The sequence below is a fragment of the Phaseolus vulgaris genome, chromosome 8 (genome assembly GCF_000499845.2).
Source record: "Phaseolus vulgaris cultivar G19833 chromosome 8, P. vulgaris v2.0, whole genome shotgun sequence".
Taxonomy (NCBI): domain Eukaryota; kingdom Viridiplantae; phylum Streptophyta; class Magnoliopsida; order Fabales; family Fabaceae; genus Phaseolus; species Phaseolus vulgaris.
This window is the reverse complement of record NC_023752.2, coordinates 54,296,831-54,318,388: the sequence shown is the minus strand read 5'-3', so window position 1 is coordinate 54,318,388 and position 21,558 is coordinate 54,296,831. Positions and strand designations below refer to the sequence as shown.

Here is a 21,558-nt window from a genome sequence, read left to right as displayed (position 1 = left end):
AATACTATTATTTTAATATTTTTCATATCTTTTAGTTACAAATTTATCCTTTATTATATATATTTCATTCTAAATCCATCACATCAAAAGTTGTATACAACTCCAAAGGTTGTCAAAACATCATTTGTCATCTTGTTTTGTAGGAGTATGTAAAGCATACTCCAAGAAAGAGATTAAAAAGTCACCAACTATTCGCAATCAAAACTGTTGAAAGAAATTATATTTCTTCATATTTTATGGACCATACTACAAGAAAAAGAAAAAGAACAAAAAGTGATTAATAATCATAAATAATAGTCTTTGTCACTTTAGTCGTTGTTTCGTAGAGTCTATTGGAACCCCAGTTAGTTGGGTGTTATGAAATTTGGTCTTGATTTTTTTTTGTATAAGATTTGGGATATCCCTGAAGTGCCTCATTTTATTTTATTTATTTATTGTTGATAAAAAAATAATGGTCACATGATGAAAGCTCAAAACGCACCATGCATGTGGCTGGCTATAAATGTAAGACTCTCACAGTGTTCCATCCATCCAAAATCAAAAGCACCAGTGAGTGATTCAGAAAAACCATTGTGGTAAAAATGAAGAGTGTGTATGTACCATTTTTGAGTTTGGTAGCTGTGTTAGTCCTCACAGTTGCAGCCACAGAGCCACCAAAGGCCCTGACTTGTGAGGAAACAAAATCCTTAGTGACGCCATGCTTAGATTTCCTCACCGATAAAACCAATACCCCTCCAACTCCTTGCTGCCAAGGGTTGAATAAATTGATAGTTTCAACACCCACAAAAGAAGAAAAACTTACTGCATGTAAGTGCCTTAAGGAAGCAGCCTCTCAGATTCCTAACTTTGATGTTAGCAGGGTCAATAACCTTCCTAAAGTTTGTAATATTAATGTGAATTATCCCATCTCCAAGGACTTCGATTGCGATAAGTGAGATTTTTTTTTTTTTTTTATATCATTATGCATGTTAATTCTACTCCTTCATTTACTTTTCTGACATTATTTTTACTTTCTTTTCTTCCTCTTCCTTTTCAGTATTATAAAAAACTAGCCTTGAGGAGGAGATGAGACGTTAGAAATGGTGGATTATGCTTTGAAGTTGTCATCTTTTTTTTGTCAAAAATAAGATTGTTTGTTTAGCTTGCGTGAGAGAAAGAGTTATGTTAAAATTGATAATTAATGAGTATTTTTTTTATGTTGTTGGTATCTCCATTTATCGTTTTTCAGAGAGTTTACTTTTACATTTAATTAATATAAATCGTTTGTGTTTAAGTAAGATGAATCGTTTGTGTTTTTACATTTCAGCGAGCCTAATCCAAAATAAATTTAATTCAAAAAAGATATCATTTTATGACACCTGATTTAGTGTATTACGTTAAACTTAATTAGAACTCTAATTTTCTTAGAGCAAACTAATTGGTAAAAGTACGAAATCAATTCTCAACTATATTAAAACGAGTAGACGAGTACAGTAACAAGACATATTCAAAATTTTGAGAAAATCAGGCTATATAATTTAACGTAATTTAACGTATTAATTTAATGTATGTATATATATTTAATGTGTGAAAAATGAAAATAAAAATAAAATAATATCACAACCGTTTTATTATATATTTACTAATTGCATGTGTATTTTAAAGACATATAATTTTTAATGTATATTTTTATTACTATTAAACTATCAATAATACTTAAAAACAATATGCTAATTAAAAAACAAACTTAAAACAAACTATATTAATATGAATGTAGAACTCTTGCAAATTTTTGTGCTTTATTTTGCAGCATGAATTATAAGCATTGAGTTGTTGGTTTCTTTTTTATAAAAATTAGTATAAAAAATTATCTAACATAAAAGTATTTTATAAAAAAAATTAGGATATCCTGAGATATCTCCTTTAATTTAGAAAATTAAACGTAAATTTTAATTATTTCAGAATCACATGCAAAATAAAGATATCAGACAAAAGTATGGTGGGTCAGTTGTCGTTTTTCTAAAACAAAATGTTTTCATTTTAATATATATATTATTTTAAAAATACATTTAATTTTGTAGATAATTTTTAATTAATAAATAAATGTTTTAAATTTGAAAATTAAACTTATTATTATTTTTATATGTTAAATTCTTTTAGATTATCATTTTGGTTTTTATATTAAGAATTTTGATTTTTATATTAAGAGTCAAAAAATCAATTTAATTCTGAGAATTTTTAAAAATTTAATATAGTTTTAATTTTTTTTAAACCATTTAATATAGTTCATTTTATTAAATTATTTTCATTAAAACAGATATATCTCAGCCATTATGTCACAATATATCAAGGTATATGTATTAATTATTTAAAAAAAAATCAATGAATTATTTTTTAAAGTCGAGACGACATTAAATTAAACTTTTTTAAAAAATTGAGATTAGATTTTTTTTTTAATTTAAAGAATAAAATTGATTTTTTATTCTTGATATAAAAATAAAAAAAACATATTTAAGTTATTTATTTTATTATAGTTATTTATTAAAATTTAATTTATAAGTATTAATAAATTAAGTTACACATATCACTACATTTGCATTTTCCAGATGATATACCAAAACCGAATATACCTTTTGTTCTATCTAAAAACAAATATACAACTTTCCCATTCTTTTAATCTATTAAGTCCTAAATACCTTTCAATTGAAACAAAAATTAAAATTAACAAAACATCTAATTTATATTAGTCTTTTTTAATAAAATAAAAAAATAGACTGAAAAAAAAATTATAAAAAAATATATATATTAGATTAGATCTTGATTGGATACATTTTGTGATTATACAAATTGTATTTTGGGATTGATTTTGACTTGGTCCGATCCAGGTTAAGCCAAGACAATCCGGACCCAGGTTGAGCAAAGTTGGTCCAAGTCCACGACGAGCCGAGTCGTCCGAGCCTAAGTCGAATTGAGTCGGTATGGGCCAAAGTCGAGCCAAGTCATTTTGGGCCAAAGTCGAGCCGAGTCAACTTTGTGTAAGTCGAGTTGAGTGGCTGATGACTTTTTACAGCAAATACACCACGTTTGTAAGAAGTAATAATTGTCCCTAAGGACGAATATCGATCCCACAAGGAACACTAAATTATCAAGTACAATATTCGCCAAATATAACAACATAACAATAAAAAGAGTTTAGAACTGATTGCGTTGGTACTGATCAATAAAAAAAAACAAACAAAGAATTAGTTGCTTCAATTGGAAAAATAGGGATTAGGTTTCATCTCTCCCACTCTCATTTAGCATGTTAATATTGAGTTCTTTGATTGAAATTGATGCCCGTAGAAAATTCATTTATAGATCTCTCGCATATAAAATCCTTAAGAATGTTTCCTAAATATCAATCCCTCGCATATTTATAAAAACATCTTAGAATCACACTCAGACACGTTAATGACAATTAACATTTCAAGTCTATCCCTAGCACTCAAATATGATAAGTATTGATGTTTAGGTCCAAACCCTAAAAATACCTCTCGGTTAGATTTAAGATTCTCAATTTGTCACGGAAAGTTAAAAGTAAAACAACAATACCAATAATCAATCAAGAATTGAATATTAATATATAAGATATCATCTCAATACATAAGAGTTTGAGCAGATTACTCCCAATCCCAAAGGGTAGAATTAGCTACGCATACTTCTAGCACCTTCCATTCTCCCAATTGAGTTACAATTCACTCTATGGTGTTTTCCTCTCAATCTGGCACACTAGGGTTGAGCCTCTAGCCCTCTATTTATCCTAGTTTTCTAGGGTTAGGTTGCTTCTTGTGTCGCGCTAATGGGCTAAATGATAAAACATAAAAAAAGGTTCAATCTTTCTTTGCATCTTTTTCCATTCCGGGACCTTCCGGCTTTATCTTTTTAACTCAAATTATTCTCCTTTTTTCCAAATCTTCAATCTTCCCTAGAAATTTGCAATCAACACCAAATTTGAGAATAAAATGCTCTTATTCAAATAAAGCTCATAAAAATGTTAAAAGGTATAAATTCATAAATTAGGGATTATTTTATATGTAAATTAGCAATAAATCCTCATAAGTGCCTATATTTTAATATGAAATATTACTGAAATTAGGCACTTATCACTCTCCCCAACTTAGAATCTTACTTGTCCTCATGCAAAAGTAAATGAATATATTTGAATTTAAATATCAAACAGCTTAATTCACTAAACACCAGATCAAATTTATCAAATTAGAAACTTATAATGCTTCCAAATTCAAATATAGAAAAATACAGACACAATCAACTTCCAAGATTAAATCAAAACAAAGAAATGACAATTCATCAAGGAGTATCTTCTCGTATGCCTCACAAACATATTATAAACATGAATCTTGAGGTCTTTTCCAGGGTTGTAATGAGGCTAGGCTTCCAAAAAAATATTGGTTTTTCTTAGATAACAAAATGCACATCTTAAAGAAGAAGAACATACCTACAATTCACTTATAGAGAACATATATGTTATCTAATCACCACTTTCTTTCAATATCCTTTTTCCTCATTTTCTTTATGACTTTTCATGATTTTCATGATGATTTTTTTTTTCTTTTCTATTTCTTTTTCTTCTTCTATTTCTTTTTTTTTCAATAATAGGAAAATATTATTCCTATTTTCAACTTTTTGAGTTTTCACAATCATGACCAACCATTCTCTTTTCTATATGTATTGCATCTATGTTCTCCTTCCTTAAACATGCTAAAGGGTAGGAAAATATATCATTAAAGGTTAAGGTGCAATATTAACAAGAATTTCTTGGCCCAAAGGGATATAAAAAAAATGGAATTCTAATATAAATGTTGGCTTTTTGGCCCTGGCTCCTAATTAACACAAACAAATGCCTCAATCATCTTCATGCTCTTTTATGATGCAACAAAAAATAAAAATTAAACAACCACAACTGTCAATTCATCAGTAAAATTCTCAAAACTGTTTAAGGTTCACACACACTTGGTTTAATTGGTCTCATTCATTTTTGTCTTGTCATTATCTGTCCTAATCAATCGTCCCGTTAAATTTTCGTGTATCATAATTTTAACTACATTTGAATAGGGATTCAATCATATTTTATTTTCTAACCTGTGCCTAATTCATCTCACTATCTAATATTTAAACACAAATTCTTTTTTCCACAATTCAAAATTAATATTCTAGTTCTTTTTTATTTGAAAAAATAAACTAGAAAATAAACAAATTAAAATTGAAATTTATTCAAGAAAGATAATTCAAAACCTAAAACTAACAACTAACAAAAACAACAAATTTATTCAAAATACAAAATAAGCAATTAAAACAAACTAAACAAATAAGCAAATAAACAGAAAACAAAATAACCGAAAAATAAAATAAGACAAAATTCAAATAACTGAAAAAAAATTAGAATTAGAAAGATAAAACCATATTTTTGTTCAATCCTCTCTTCTCAAGAAGTCATCCAGCTTTTTGTGAAAATCTTTATCTACAATCTTGCTTCATTTGCTGGATTTGCCCCCTAAATAATAGAACCTGTCCCCAGGTCAAAATACATAACATAGGTTGGGTTTCCCTTGAAATTTTCCATGGTTGGCTTATTTGATAGGAGTGATTGGCTAGACAGAATTTTCTAGCCACTTTATTTTTAAAACCATATGTTATCTCTCAACTGGTGATAGGTACAATCATCATCATCTCTAAGTCTTTTCTAACTTCTCCTTGTTTCTCTTTTCTTTATTTTTAACTTCTATTCTTCCGGGTTGTCTTCTCAATTGCTCAATCTATAAAAACTTGTTGTCTTATTATCATAAGACAACTCAAGCAAAGATTAGTATAACAAACAAATAGTTTATTTATTTTTAAATGAAATAAAGAAAAACAGAAAATTTAAAATAACAAAAGAAAGAGAAATAAATAGTAAATGAAAAACAGAAAATAAAATAAAATAAAAGAAACAAAAACTTACTTAAATAAAAACTAAAAACTAAATAAAATAATAAAACTATAATTTTTAACAAAGAGAAAAATAAAATAAATAAAACAAGAATAATATATAAAAAATAAAAAAAATACAAAATAAGAAAATTAAAAAAATTAAATAATTAACTAACTAAGAAAACTAAAACAGAATATATAGATAGAAAAAAAAACTTGCGTAAAATAAAAACTAAGAATGAAATCAAAGAAAATAATAAAACTAAAAATAAAATAAAATAAAATAAATAACTATTAAGAAAAATAAATAAAATAAAATAAAAATAAACAAAAATAAAACAGAAACTAATAGTAATAAATAATAAATAAATAAAAACTACATAAACTCTAAATAAACAACTTAAGATAAACGCAAAAATAAAATATGATAAAACAAAATCCAAATAAAAATAAGAATAAAAACAAAAATGAAATAAAATAATTACAGTAAAAAAAACTACGTAAACAATATAAAAATAAAAAAGTAAAGAATAAAATAAAATATAAAAAAACAAAATCAAAACAAAATAAATAAAGTAAACAAATAAAAAAAAACTTAAAAGAAAAAATATTAACATAAAAATAACAGTTTTAAACAAAAACAAACAAACATATTCACATTAAAAAAAACAAAATCTTTACAAAAAATATTCAAATCTAAAAAAAAAAAAACTAAAAAATTTATTCACATAAAAAAAAATAGTTAGTATATTCACAATATTTAGGAAATTATACTCAACAAATCAAACCTGTTCCCCGACAACGGCGCCAAAACTTGATCACTTTTTACGGCAAGTACGCCGCTTTTGTCAGAAGTAATAATTGTCCCTAAGGACAGATATCGATCCCCTAAGGAACACTAAATTATAAAGTACAATATTCGCTAAATATAACAACATAACAATAAAAAGAGTTTAGAACGGATTGCGTTGGCACTGATCAATAAGAAAACAAACAAAAAATTAGTTGCTTCAATTGGAAAAATAGGGATTAGGTTTCATCTCTCCCACTCTCATTTAGCATGTTAATATTGAGTTCTTTGATTGAAATTGATGCTCGTAAAAAAATCATTTATAGATCTCTCGCATATAAAATCCTTAAGAATGTTTCCTAAATATCAATCCCTCGCATATTTATAAAAACATCTTAGAATCACACTCAGACACGTTAATGGCAATTAACATTTCAAGTCTATCCCTAGCACTCAAATATGATAAGTATTGATGTTTAGGTCCAAACCCTAAAAATACCTCTCGGTTAGATTTAAGATTCTCAATTTGTCACGGAAAGTTAAAAGTAAAACAAAAATACCAATAATCAATCAAGAACGGAATATTAATATATAAGATATCACCTCAATACATAAGAGTTTGAGCAGATTACTCTCAATCCCAAAGGGTAGAATTAGCTACGCATACTTCTAGCACATTCCATTCTCCCAATTGAGTTACAATTCACTCTATGGTGTTTTCCTCTCAATCTGACACACTAGGGTTGAGCCTCTAGCCCTCTATTTTTCCTAGTTTTCTAGGGTTAGGTTGCTTCTTGTGTCGCGCTAATGGGCTAAATGATAAAACATAAAAAAAAGCCTAATCTTTCTTTGCATCTTTTTCCATTCTGGGATCTTCCGACTTCATCTTTTTAGCTCAAATTATTCTCCTTTATTCCAAATCTTCAATCTTCCCAAGAAATCTGCAATTAACATCAAATTTGGGAATAAAATGCTCTTATTCAAATAAACCTCATAAAAATGTAAAAAGGTATAAATTCATAAATTATGGATTATTTTATATGTAAATTAGCAATAAATCCTCATAGTGTCTATATTTTAATATGAAATATTACTGAAATTAGGCCCTTATCAGTGGCCGATATTAAGTCCACCCGAGTCGGTCGGGTCCCATATCAAGCTGAGTTGGCCCATGCCAATGTCTATTCAAGCTAGTTCAAGTCCATGTTGAGTTGAGTCTTTCAGGTCCGATATCGAGTCGAGCAGGCCCAGACCGATATCCAGACGACCGGGCCAGGGCTGATATAGAGCCGAGCGGGTCCAAGCTGTTTTCGAGCCGAGCGGGCCTGAGCCAATGTCAAACCAAGTAGGCTCGGGCCGAAGTCGAGATGAGTGGGCCCGGTCCAATGTTGAGTCGAGCAATCCCGAGTCTATATCGAGCCAAGCCGCCCGGGCCGATGTCGAGTCGAGCAAGCCCGGGTTGATGTTGAGTCGTCCGATCTCGGGTCGATGTCGATTCGTCCAGAACTAGGCTCATGTCGAGCTGAGCAGGGTAAGGTTGATACTGAGCCGGGGGGCCTGTGCCAATATCGAGCCGAGCGAGCCCAAGCCGATATTGAGCTGAGCAGACATGGGCCGATGTCGAGCTGAGCGGACCCGAACCCATGTTGAGCCGAGCGGACGTGGGCCGATGTTGAGTTGAACGGTTCCGGATCGATCTCGAGCCGAACGAGCCCAGGTCGATGTCGAGCGAACGGGCATGGGCCGATGTGGATCCGAGCGGTTGATCTAGTTGCGATTTCTTTAACTTCCAAATTTTAATTTTGGAAATTTTAAATTTCACATTTTAGAATTAAAGAAAAAACACATTTTAGAATTAAAGAAAAAACACATTCTAGAATTAAAGAATTTTTTTTTTTAACTTTTATCTTATGACGTATCTGTCATGAGAATAATATTATGAGAATATTTACCTAATTGATCTAAATAGGAAAAAGAATTAAATTTCTTCCAAATTTATATTTAAAAAAATATTTTTCATTAATTTTAAAAAATTTCTTCTACGGACTAACCCGCAAGAATGTGATCCAACCCTTATGTGGGGCGGGCCCATAAAATCGATTCACATGTTATACTCATGGTGGGCCAGTCTTCATTTTCATCATTTGACTCAATCATAATATATTGATTTTTGTGCAGTGGTTATTGTTTTCTTTGAAAATATGTAAATATTTAAATTTAAGTGACAATTGTTTGAGTACTTTGAATTCAATATCATTGGGATATTGTTAGGTGAATAGATTTTTGTATCTTAAATTATAAAGATTTTAAATTCTATTTTGAATACAATTTTTTGTGAGAATAAATTAATTTCTCATAGTTATCATGGATTGTTTTGTGAGCTTTATGAGAGTACAAGTTGTATTTGAGTAATTTATAATTATGTTGGCATTTTGAGTTATCTAAAAATTGTAACTTTATTGATTTTGGGTGAAATTTTAGAAAGTAATAATTTTCAAAACAAATATAGTAGGAAATCAACATTTCCTCTTGACTCCATTTTTGTTAGAGTGAAAATAGAGTAAAAAATCAACCTTGTCCTCGGTCATATTTTCACTAAAGTGAAAAATAGAACATAAATCACTAGTGCAAATTATGTATTTTACAACGACATATTAGGCAGGTTAAATGAGAACTATAAATAAAATACGGTGATATTTTTGTAAATATTTGGCACATATTACACAGGTTCGGCTATCCAACCGGTGTAATATGTCCTCTTCAAAGAAAAAAAAGTTTTTAACATTTTTTTTCTTTGGGATTACATATAACCCCGATTAGACAGAGGAATCAATGTTATATGTCATTTTCAAATTAAAAAAAAAATAGAAGATTTTAAAAATGACATATAACACTGGTTCCTCTATACAACCAGTGTAATATGTCATTCCCAGAGTTTAATTTTTTTTGAAAAATTTAGCTTTGGAAAACACATGTAACATCGGTTGGAAAGAGGAACCAGTGTTATATGTAATTTCTATATTAAAAAAATGTTTTTAAAGTTTTAAAAATTACATATAACACCAATTGGGCTACACAACCAGTGTTATAAGTCATATCAAAATAAATAAATAAATTTTAAGTAAATAAAAATATATATTACACCGATTATAACTCATAAACGGTATAACATATGTTTTTACCCTATTTTCTTGGCTCGCGCCCTCACTTTCCATTCGCGCTACTCTAAGTTTTCTTGCTCAAAAGTGTTGGAGATGGATGAAGCTCATTTCTACCTTGCATTGGTGTGTTTGATGTAGTCTTTAGCTAGTTTGCTTTGAAGGTTGCAATGTGTCTTAGATGAATTCTGTATTTTAGGTTTGTGTATTTTCAAGGTTGCCTTTTGCTGCATGACCCATCTTAGATGCCAAATCAAGGTAGTAAGATCAAGCTCATGATGTGGTTAAATGGTTTTGAAAAAGCTTTTTAAAGTTTTCTTAAAAGGTTTGATTCAGTACAAAAGTAAATCTGTTTTATTGAGAACCAATCAGTTTATTTATGCTCTATTAAAGGCTTTTCGAAATTCTGTTAGGGCACCAAAGGTAAAGCTCAGTCTGTTATTTCAGTTAAGCTAAGTTGGCAGTTTTGTTAACATTTAACCTGTTGTTTTTAGAATCAATCTGTTGTTCTTATAACTGCTCTGAAACTGTTTTTTGAAAAGTGGTTAGAAACTGTTCTCTATAAAATAAAATGCCCTTCTCACGTGAAGGGATGCTGAACAATCACAGTTTTGACAGAGATAAAACATTTCATGTGTGACAAAGAGAATTGAAAAGGTTTTGCAAAATAGAAATACATGTGAGCTTGTTCTTGAAGAACCTTGTGCTGGATGAAGGTGTTGGTACTGTCTTGGAGCAAATAGAACAACTGGTTTATGTTCTTGCAACACCATTTCAGGTGTAATCTTTCCCTTACTCATTCTTGTAATAGGTATAAGTGTTAGTCACTCTAGATAGGGTTTCTTGGAGTGCAAGGTATGCTGGAATAGTGTTTTTCAGCAGTGTTTGTTGAAGTTCTTGAAGGGTTCAAGACCTGCTGTGTATGCTGTAATTGTTTGTATCTGTTTTAGTGGATTCCACCTTGGAGTAAGGTGAACTGGACGTAGCTCTTGATGAGTGAACCAGTATAAAAACTCTCTTGTCTTTCTCTTCTCATCCCTGCATTTGTTTCTGGTTTTGCTTAATTCTGTCAATAACGAAATCTGTTCATTTGAAATCAAATCTGTTAATTCTGGATTTAATAAAAACTGTTCCTCTTAATCTGGAAAAAAATCTCTAATCATAAACAAAGCTTCTGAATATAAGTTTGTAATTGAATTAAGAACCAACAGGTTTCTTCATAAAAATCATGTAACAGATTCATTGTCTATAAAGCTTTGTGTTGAATAAATTGGTTTGTTCTTTAGGCATAGTGTGTGTTCTTCAATACTGTTAAAAGTGAACCAATCTGATTTAGCTATTTTTCACTATCTGATCTTAATCCCAATCTGGTGCAGTTCTGTTTGTGTTAGACTGTTTTGTAAAAATCAATCTGTTCATTCTAAAATCAATCTGTTCTTTTACCCCTGATATACTAAAAACAGTTTGTGGTTGCAAAAATTTTATATGTTCAATTCACCCCTCCCCTCTTGAACTTAGACATTAATAGACCCAACAAAAAGTTCATTTTTGCTTCTTCCAACGCTGCTGCCACTGTCGTTGCCTCCATCGCTACCCTTGCCGCTTCTCTCTTATTTTTTTCTCTTCGTCATGAGAGCATCCACATCGAACGAGATTCTTCCGTTCACGCTTCTCTGTTATTTTGTTGTCACTCTTATCGTCGTTGTCGTTGCCTTTGTCGCTGCCACATTGCCTCCATTGCCGCCACAACTCCGTTCACGTTACGCTCTAGGTTAGTATTTTATTTTTATATATTTTAATTATTATTTGGTATACAATTATTTATATAGATAATTACTTTATTATATTGTATTGGGAATATAATTATTATGTTTTAAATTGGGTAATTGTTATTTGTTGAACGTCTTGGTATTGAGTCTAGGGGTGATCGACCCTCGACAATGTGTATTGTGTTTTATAGTGTATTATGTTTGAAATATAATGTATGATATTTACTTTTTGAATTGTTGTTTTATTTTTTATATGTTGAACGATTTTGGTATTGGGTTTAGGATTCAGAGTTTAGTATGTGACTTTGGAGCACATATAACACCGGTTGTGAGTCCCATCCAGTGTTATATGTGCCTTTTGGAGCATATATTTTTTAATATTGTATTCAAATTTTGGTACATATTACACTGGTTTTTAAAAAATCTAAAATATTTTACTCAAGTTTTACAATAAATATTTGAAACTTATTAACGAATGTTAAAAAACTTCCATTATTTTGTTGAGCTTTTAGAATAAACGTTTGAAACTTAATGAAGGTGAAAAAAACCTCTGTGTTATTTTGTTGAGGTTTTACAATAAATATTTGAAACTTAACGATGTTAAAAACCTCCATTATTTTGTTGAGGTTTTAGAATAAACTTTTGGAACTTAACGAAGGTTAAAAAAGCTTTCGTTATTTTGCTGAGGTTTTACAATAAATATTTGAAACTTAATGAATGCTAAAATAGAACCACCATTATTTTGTTAAAGTTTTATAACAAATCTTTGGAACTTAACGAAGGTTAAAAGGCCTCCGTTATTTTGCTGAGGTTTTAGAATAAACTTTTAAAACTTAACGAAGGTTAAAAAAATCTCTATTATTTTATTGAGATTTTAGAATAAACTTTTGGAACTTAATGAAGGCTAAAAAAACCTTGGTTAATTAAATTCATTACTTGGGTTATATTAACCTCCACTAAAGAACCTTGGTTGAAAACCTTTTTTTTCTTGTAGTATCTTTTATGTACAAGTTTAACTTTCCTGTGTTATAGAGAAGTTAGAACTTTGGTTTTAGAGTAAAAAAAACTTTAGGAAGTAAAGAAAACTATTTATATTTTGGTAGTACCTTGGTTAGATTATCTGAAAGTAAATGTGACTTGATCATAATATATATATATATATATATATATATATATATATATATGATAAGCATGATCACAATATATTGATTTTTATGTAGGGGTTTATGTTTTGTTTGAAAATATGTAAATATTTGAAATTGAGTGAGAACTGTTGGAGTACTTTGAATTCAATATCATTGCGATATTGTTACGCTAAATATATCTTTGCATGTTAAATTATGAAGATTTTAAATTGAGTTTTTGAATATGATTTTTTATGGGAATAAGTTAATTTCTTATAGTTATCATGGATTGGATTGATTTGTAAGCTTTATGACAATGCAAGTTGTATTTGAGTCAATTATAGTTATGCAGGCATTTTTAGTTATCTAAAAGTTGTAAATTATTATATTGATTTTTGGTGAAATTTTAAAAAGCGACAAATTTTCACTCAAGCATAAGCAAATATAACATGATATCAACAATTACTCTTGGTTCCATTTTCGTTTGAGTGAAAATAGAGTAAAAAATAAACCTTGTCCTCGACCATATTTTCACTTAAGTGAAAAATAAAAAAACATAAATTTAACCTTCTTTTGGCTAGATTTTTGCCCAAATTAGTTTTTTTTTAACTTTTTTTTTTGTCTATTTAATTGATTGAATGTGAATGTTAAATATAAAAGTAAATAAAGTATTAATTTGTTTATTTGATTGAATTGAGTTTTATTTACGTGATTTATATTATATGAAAAAAGGTTTTTCAAATGTTAAAAAATGTGTGAATATATATGAGGTCACAAATTTGGAATTATATGTGAAAATATTTGTGTTACAATAAAGATTTTCTTGCTTCACTCATGGTTTAAGTCATGTAGATCAAGATGGCAGGTGGTAAGAAACTTAAGGAGAAATTCTTACACACTCAGCATATGTATGCTACTTGGGTTATAATGAATTTACATAGATCCAATATTCATAGGTTTGCTTATAAATATAAGTATTTGTTTGTATCAATTAATCTTTGCTAGACATACTTAATATAAGTTTTTAGAAAGCATAAGTAAATACTTCACTTTTGAATATCCGTTTATATATATATATATATATATATATATAAAACGGATCTATAGTTTATATTTATATTTATTGATATATTGTAATAATGAGATTTTTTTTATTGAATTGGTTTCTGTTTTTCTTATATAAATATTTGTGTAAGAATAAACATATATTTTAAATATACGAAAAAAAAATTACTTTCCATATAAATTTTACATTCTAATTTAATGAGAATTTGTGGTATAATTTGTTTTTAATAAATTGCAAACAATAATTTTCTTTCCAAAGAAAACCATTATACTTTAATTTTTTTTCCCCATCAATTAAGCACTTTGACCATGTAAAAGGGTTGTTTTATGTCACCTCTACATAAAAATTAATCACTTGATCTAACTAATAAACTTAAAAATACTATTTTGCACTTGTTTTTATTCTTTTAGAAATAAAAACAAATAATTTAAATGCTTATTGTTTGCAAATTTCTCAAGTTAAATAATTAACACTACCAAAAATCATGATTTTAGACAATTATGTGGGCTATACAATAAGAAACCATTTTAAAAATTATTGTTTAAAATATGATAATAGTTAACACATTTTAGGATTATAGCTTTTTAAGTGTTGTCATTTACATTTATGTCACAATTATTTAATTAGGGCAACTGCATTTGGATAAAGGTTTCATGACTAAACATGAAACATATAACCACTATAATAAATAAATTTTGTTTTTATATTATAATTATTGTTGTTATTAATATTATTATTGTTGTTATTATTATTATTATTATTAATTTATATTTTGATTTTAAAATGAATGTTTGGTTTGAATTTTGATTTATAAACCAATGAAAGCTTGTGATTTAGATTTGGGAATATAAAAAATAACGCAAAATGTATTCTACATTTTGAATTAGAAAGCATACCTTTTTTAGTTAAATATGGTTTATATTATGAAATAGAATAAAAATGAACAAAAGAGGACCAAGATAAACAAAAGAGTAAAAGGGAAGACAAATGATATGAATATCTCTAGTATTATTCCATTTAGATCAAAACAAACACTCTAAAATATATACAAGCAGTTAGGTCTAGCTAAAGAGAGAAAGAATCAATCAATAAATACTAGAATCATAAGAGATAAAGACAAAATAAAGATTATTCACCTTTATAAAGAGAAACAACTAAGAATTAAAAAATACACAATTAATATTAGGATCCTCCTTCTATAACTCTAGTATCCATTGTTGGGTCTATTAGTGTCTAAGTTCAAGAAGGGAGGGATGAATTGAAGTTATAAAATTTTTGCAAATATAAACTGGTTTACAATGTATGAGAAGAAAAAGAACAATGTGATTTCAAAGGGAACACATTCATTTTTCCAATGCACTTTAACAAAACCAGAACTTGTTCAGATTAGGATTAAGATCAAACAGAGAAAGTTAATAGACCCATACAATTCATCCAACAAGTCGTCTAACCTAGGGATGGGATGCCTATACTTGATGGTAATATTATTTATAGCGCGACAATCCGTACACATCCTCCATGTCCCATCTTTTTTAGGGACAAGTATGACAGACATAGCACATGGGCTCATGCTATCTTGTACCCACCCCTTAGCTATTAAACCCTCAACTTGTTGTTAAATCTCTTTGGCCTCTTTGGGATTGGTCCTATATGCTGGACGATTTGGTAAAGAAACCCCGACATGAAGTCGATTTGACGTTCAATCTCTCTTAGAGGTGGTAAAACTTTAAGAGGATCTTGAAACACGTCTTCATATTCCTTTACCAATTTATCCAAACAGGTGGGACTATCCTTAGTCAACTCACAATCAATAATCCTAGGAATAGCTAAAAAGATAGGCTTTTGAGCAACTATTACCTTTTTGACTTGTTGTGTGGACATAAGAAGGCTTCTCTTGGAACTTTTTTTATCATGTTCTTTCTCTCTCTTTTCTCTCATTTTAACTTGGTCCTCATGAACTTCCTTTGGAGAGAGAGACTTAAGTATGACCTTGTGTCCATGGAAGTTAAAAGAAATTTTGTTGGTAAAGCCATCATGAAAAACTTTTCTATCAAATTTCCATGGCCTACCTAAAAGAATATGTGTGGCTTCCATTGGAACAACATCACACAAGACCTCATCTTTATATTTACCAATGGAAAAAGCAATAAGGACTTGTTTGTTAACTATGATCTCACCTACCTCACTTAACCATTTTAATTTGTAGGGCTTTGCATGAAAAATAGTAGACAATCCAAGCTTATCTACCACTCTTGTGCTTGCAACATTAGCACAACTTTCCCCATCCACAATTAAAGAATGTAACCTATCATTAATAAGACATCTTGTATGAAAAATATTTTCTCTTTGACTTTCATCAAAGGGTTTCAAAACTTGTCCAACCATTCGTCTTACTACTAATAGGTCACCTTCATGTGGACTTTCACTCTCTTGCTCACTTGGGGATCTAGAAGGTGAGGAATGTCTAGAGTTTTCGGAATCATGCTCACTAACCACCACCCCATCATGCATATACATATTTCATTTAGCAAGGCAATTAGAAGCAATATGGCCATAGCCTAAGCATTTAAAGCATTTCTTACTAGACTATTTAGTTGGTGATTTAGGCGTGGAAGTGGAAGTAGAAGGCTTAGAATCTCTAGGTTTGAAAGTAGAGTCTTTAGAAGGAAACTTTGAAAAAGATTTATTTTTGTTTTTTCAAGAAGAGTGGTAGTAGCCATCATGAGAAGAATTTTTAAAAGCATTTTTCCTTGCAATTTGAGATTCGACTTTGATAGCAAGGTGAACTAAAGTTTGTAAAGAAGAATATTATTGAAGCTCTACCACATCTTGGATGTCCCTTCTAAGACCACTAACAAATCTAGCCATTTTAGCTTCTTCACTCTCATTCATATCAACTTTAATTAAAAGTGTGTCGAGTTCTTTAAAATAATCATCCACGCTAAGCGTGCCTTGATGAAACCTTTGGAGTTTCAACAATAGGTCTTTCCTAAAGTGTGGAGGAACAAATCTATCGCGCAAGCAAGCTTTTAAATCGTTCCAAGAGACCACGGGCGGCCTCTTGTTTAGCCCAATGTCCATGAGAGTTTGATGCCACCATTGCATGGCATAGTCTAAGAATTCTAAAGAAGCTAGTCTAACCCTTTGCTCATCTAAGACCCCATGGACATGAAAGATTTGATCAACCTTGACTTTCCACCCCAAATATACATTAGGATCTCCCTCACCACTAAAACTAGGTAATTTTACATAAGACAAATAAGGCGTAGCCACATGTTGGCGCCTTTCTTCATGATTATGGTGCCTCCTTCGTCTGTTTTCTTCATGATATCCATAAGAGTTGTGAGAAGTCCTTGAAGAATGCCTATGATGATGATGATGTCTTCTCTCTTGGTTTTGATGAACATCTTCACGGGCCATCTCCAAGATTTGGAGCCTTGCCTCCATTTGTCTTATCACCTCAATATATTGTGCATTTGATTGTCTAGAATCCTTTAAGTCTTCAATGAGAGCTGCCTTTTGAGGTGAGTGAGGTTTAGGTGATTCTCCACTAGAAAGATTAGCCATGATAATAAAAAGCACAAAACACAAAGAGCATACAATTAAAGAAGCTTGTTAGCAAAAATAAAGCAAAGTAAAGCTTGTTGTAAAAGGCCAAAAGAATGTACTCAAACCACTCCAAGAAATTTTTTTGTCCTTAACCAAGCCTCTCTTGTGGATTGGATGAGCTTCAAGTGAAATATGCCAAAGCAAACCACACTTACTCAAGAACAATTCACCACAAAACTAGAGGAAGCAAGAAAAAGTATAATCAAAATAAGCTAAACCAAAAAAGAATTAAAAGAGATGACAAAACTGGAATAGAATATGAAATAAAAGACAAGCAAGAAAATTAAGGCACGCAATGACGGCTAGCACACTAAAGAATCCTAAAGAAGAGTACTAGAATAGATGAGAAAAACCAAAACAGTGCTACTGGAATTTGTATAAAAACTGTGTGTGACTTAAAATATTTAACTGGAACTGTATAATGCAAACTGGAATCTGAAAATTAAACCAATGTAAATTCAAGATGTTATCTAAAAATTGGCACTGGAATCACTCAAAAAAAGTAAGCCAATTAATTGTGATAAATTTTCTAAAATTACTGCCGCATCACCGTTTTTTCAGCGTCAGAATTCTACACTATGTACTTATTTCATTTATCATTTTTTTTTTTTGTATATTGAATTTTGATGTACTTCTTTTTTTCACTATTTTGTAACACTTCAAACTACTTAAATCCAGATTTTCAGAATTTTCCAGCAACCACAGAAATTTTGATAAACCAAACAGTCAACACGTTTGTAAGAAAAACAGAGAAAACCTATTCTGGAATGAAAAACAGAATTAAGAACTTCAAAAGACACAATAGAATTGATGTTTAAGAACTTGTATAGATCTAATACACAAGCATGAACTCAAAACTAAAAATAAAATGCACCAAAAGATAAAAAAACAGAATCACAAAACTGTACTCAAAATAAGAAAACAAAATCAAGCAACTAAAATTACAAGAAAAGTACTACATAGAATTGTTGACATATTAGGAGAAACATGACTTGACAAAACATGTATGAATTCAAAAATTAAAATGACTCAAGCAAAATGAATTAAGAACAATTAAAACAGCAACAAGTACTCAAATAAAGCAAAAACACAATCAACTAACATAAAAACAGAATTAAAGTGTCCAGCAACTCAAAAAATTTTTTGCACACAACCTAAGCTCTAGATACCATATGATATGAGTTGGATTGACACTAGACAAGAAACAACACATTAAGGAGGCTTAAGGACAATTCAATGGAGGACAATGCCATCCAAATGAAGAGTCAAACTCATAAGAATCATGAGTGTCTTGTCCTTAAACACAAATATAAGGCGGAATTGAATAGGAAAGCAAGAACAACACAAGAACACAAGTAGAAACACAATTAATACATGTAAATGGCTTAAACCGAACAGAATTAAACCAAGAATGAATTCTACCGATTGAAATCAACAAAGGAACAAAGAGCACCGATTAGAAACTTAAGAACAACACATAGGACAAGAATAAACGGTAGAAATTGAAGAACAAAACACAAGAAACTAAGCTGCCGATTGGAAACGGAAATGGAGATAAAAGGAAGAAGAACTTAGTTGGATGAAGATCGGTTGGAATGGAGTTGGAGAGGAACATGCCACTTGGTGATGAAAGCTCCAAGATGAGTGTATGGTTGCCGCCACTTGTAGCCCTCCAAAAAGCACACAAGATGAGACTAGGAAGGAGATCAAATCTCACAAAGCTCTCTCTCAATTTGAGTAGAGTTTCTTTTCATCAATTACAAATTCTGAATTTACAAGAGCTTAGCCTCTCTATTTATAGTAGAAGAGGCTGAAATGAAAAGCTAAACAAATTCAAAATTTCCCTCCAAATACAAATGAAATTCAGCGCCTATCTAGTCATGAGGAAAGTGTGACCAACTTCCTATTTTCGGCACTTCCTAAAGTGCTTCTACACCCTCCCCTATGTCACATGGACAATGTGATTTTGTATATTCACACTCTTTATTTAATATCCACACCTCATAAACTATACAAGTGAAATTACAAGAAGAGTCATCAAATGATGCTCTTCACCCAATGCTCAGCCATTCTCCTAGTGATCCTTTGGGCTTGGGCTTGGGCTTGAGACGCCTCCTCTACTTGGTTTCCATCAGGTGGTCAAGAAAGAGTGTGAGAATTCCCCTTTGAAGGCTTCAGTTTCAGATGAAAACATAACCTCTTTCATTGTCAAGGTGGAATCCCCTATGTGGCTGGAGAACTACTATGTTGGGAGGTTGTCTAAAGCTTGTAATCTTCAGGCAGTGAATGAGAGTTTCTTTTTGGGAGGGTTTAGTTTTGTGAGGGTTATATCTCTAGGGGATCTATACGTTCTTTTGTCAAGTGAAACAACAGGCTCTCTTGAGAAGCTTATCGAAGAAAACAAATAGTTGTTGGAAGGTTTTTTCGATTCACTTTTCCCATGTGTGGCTACCTCCTCACCTGGATGCCCCCATTTTAAGTGGGGTATGTTATCAGAGGGCGATTCTAAAGAGGAACATCTCCAATTATTTAAGGCCTTTTGGAGGATTAAAGCTTTGCCTTCAGACCATTTTGTTGCTTATAGGGTATTGGAAAACAAGATTGCAACCAAAGCTAATTTGGTCAGACGTGGGATTGTGGTTGAAAATATCATGTGTAGCTTGTGCGGGAAAAAGAGGAGACTTCTTTTCATTTGCTTTTTGGTTGTCGTTTCGCTTGGTTAGTATAGAGTCTTTGTTATGCGTGGTTAGGGTTGAAGTCGGGTGATTCTTTTAACCCTCATTTGCATATCTTGCAGTATAACCTATGTAATGCACCTAATTTTTGTTAATTTGGTCTTGGAGAATGTCTGGATTGAGGGGTTAGTGAGATTTGGTGTGTTAGGAACAATGTCATCTTTAAAGGTGGAGTGATGGATCATTTAAAGACTTTCTCTTTGGCTCAATTGAAGGTTTGGTCTTGGATTTCATCTAAAATTCTATCTGTTTGTTTTTCTTATTCAGATTGGTGTCTTGAACCTTTGATTTGCCTATATTCAATTTAGATTTGCTTTTTAACTTGCTGGTTTCTGGTTTTGGGTTTCTTGTTTTAGAGTAGTTTAGTTAGTATTTTGTTGGCTGACAGTATTTTGTGAGTTGTATAATAGTTGGTTCACCCCTGAAGTATCCATATTTATTTATTCATTTGTTGATAAAAAAAATGGTTGATGTCTTATAAGGGTATTTGTAACACCGACCCCCCCCCCCCCCACATACGCTGCTTATCTCTTTCTCGCATCCAATTTCTCTCCCTCTCCCTTCTCTCTTCAATTTTTCTCTCATATCTCATATATTCCAAAATTTGATTACGCCATGATGTAGCTGAGGAGTCAGGGAACATTTCTACCCGATCAGATTTTGAAACAGAGTTCATAAATTTTGGAGTGGTTCCCCTCTTTGAGGTAGAATTTCATCACAATAAGGAATTTCAGGTAAGAGAAGCTAGCTTTAACTTTCAATAGTACCCTAGGCTAGAAGATTTGAATGTAGAAGGGACGTGGTCACAAGTTTCATTTTCTCTTGCAAGGATGTTATTTGATAAAATTGTTTGATTTTATGTTGTGTGAACATGTATAAATATTAGATTTTGATTGGAAGTTAAATATTGCTTTTGATGTTGGAAAGATTCTTGAATGTTATCTGATTGAATGATATGTATTATATATGAATGATAAAAATTGTATGAAATTGATGTCATACATTTGGGATAATGTATGAGTTATTATTTGATGATACATTAAGTATGAAAAGCCTATGTTTAACAAAGATCCTCTAGCTCCACTGATGATCTAAGTCATGTAGACTAAGATATCAGGTGATGATAGGGATGGAAAAGCGGGGCAGGCCATGCGGGCCGGGCCGCGGGGTGGGCTAACCTTTTCAACCTGCATTAGCCTGCGGCCCGCGCGGGCCAGCAGCGAGGCGGGCTGGCCCGCTAACCCGCAAGAAAAAAAATGTCATTGTTTTAATGTGTGCAGATGACGGGAAAGATTATAATTATGAAAAAATGGATGAAAGTTCTTCTAAGGCGACATCCAATGTTATTGAAATGGAAGAAT

General features: G+C 30.8%; 1 protein-coding gene across 1 annotated transcript; it reads left to right on the top strand.

Annotated features, from left to right (window-relative positions):
* The first annotated feature begins 581 nt into the window (after window positions 1–581).
* On the top strand, window positions 582–935 carry LOC137825359 (non-specific lipid-transfer protein A-like). The gene has a single exon (XM_068631030.1). The coding sequence runs from the start codon at window positions 582–584 to the stop codon at window positions 933–935; it is 354 nt and encodes a 117-aa protein (XP_068487131.1).
* The last annotated feature ends 20,623 nt before the right edge of the window (window positions 936–21,558 follow it).

Coding starts and splice junctions, on each gene's coding strand:
- LOC137825359 (XM_068631030.1), top strand. CDS start 582: ATGAAGAGTGTGTATGTACCATTTTTGAGTTTGGTAGCTGTGTTAGTC.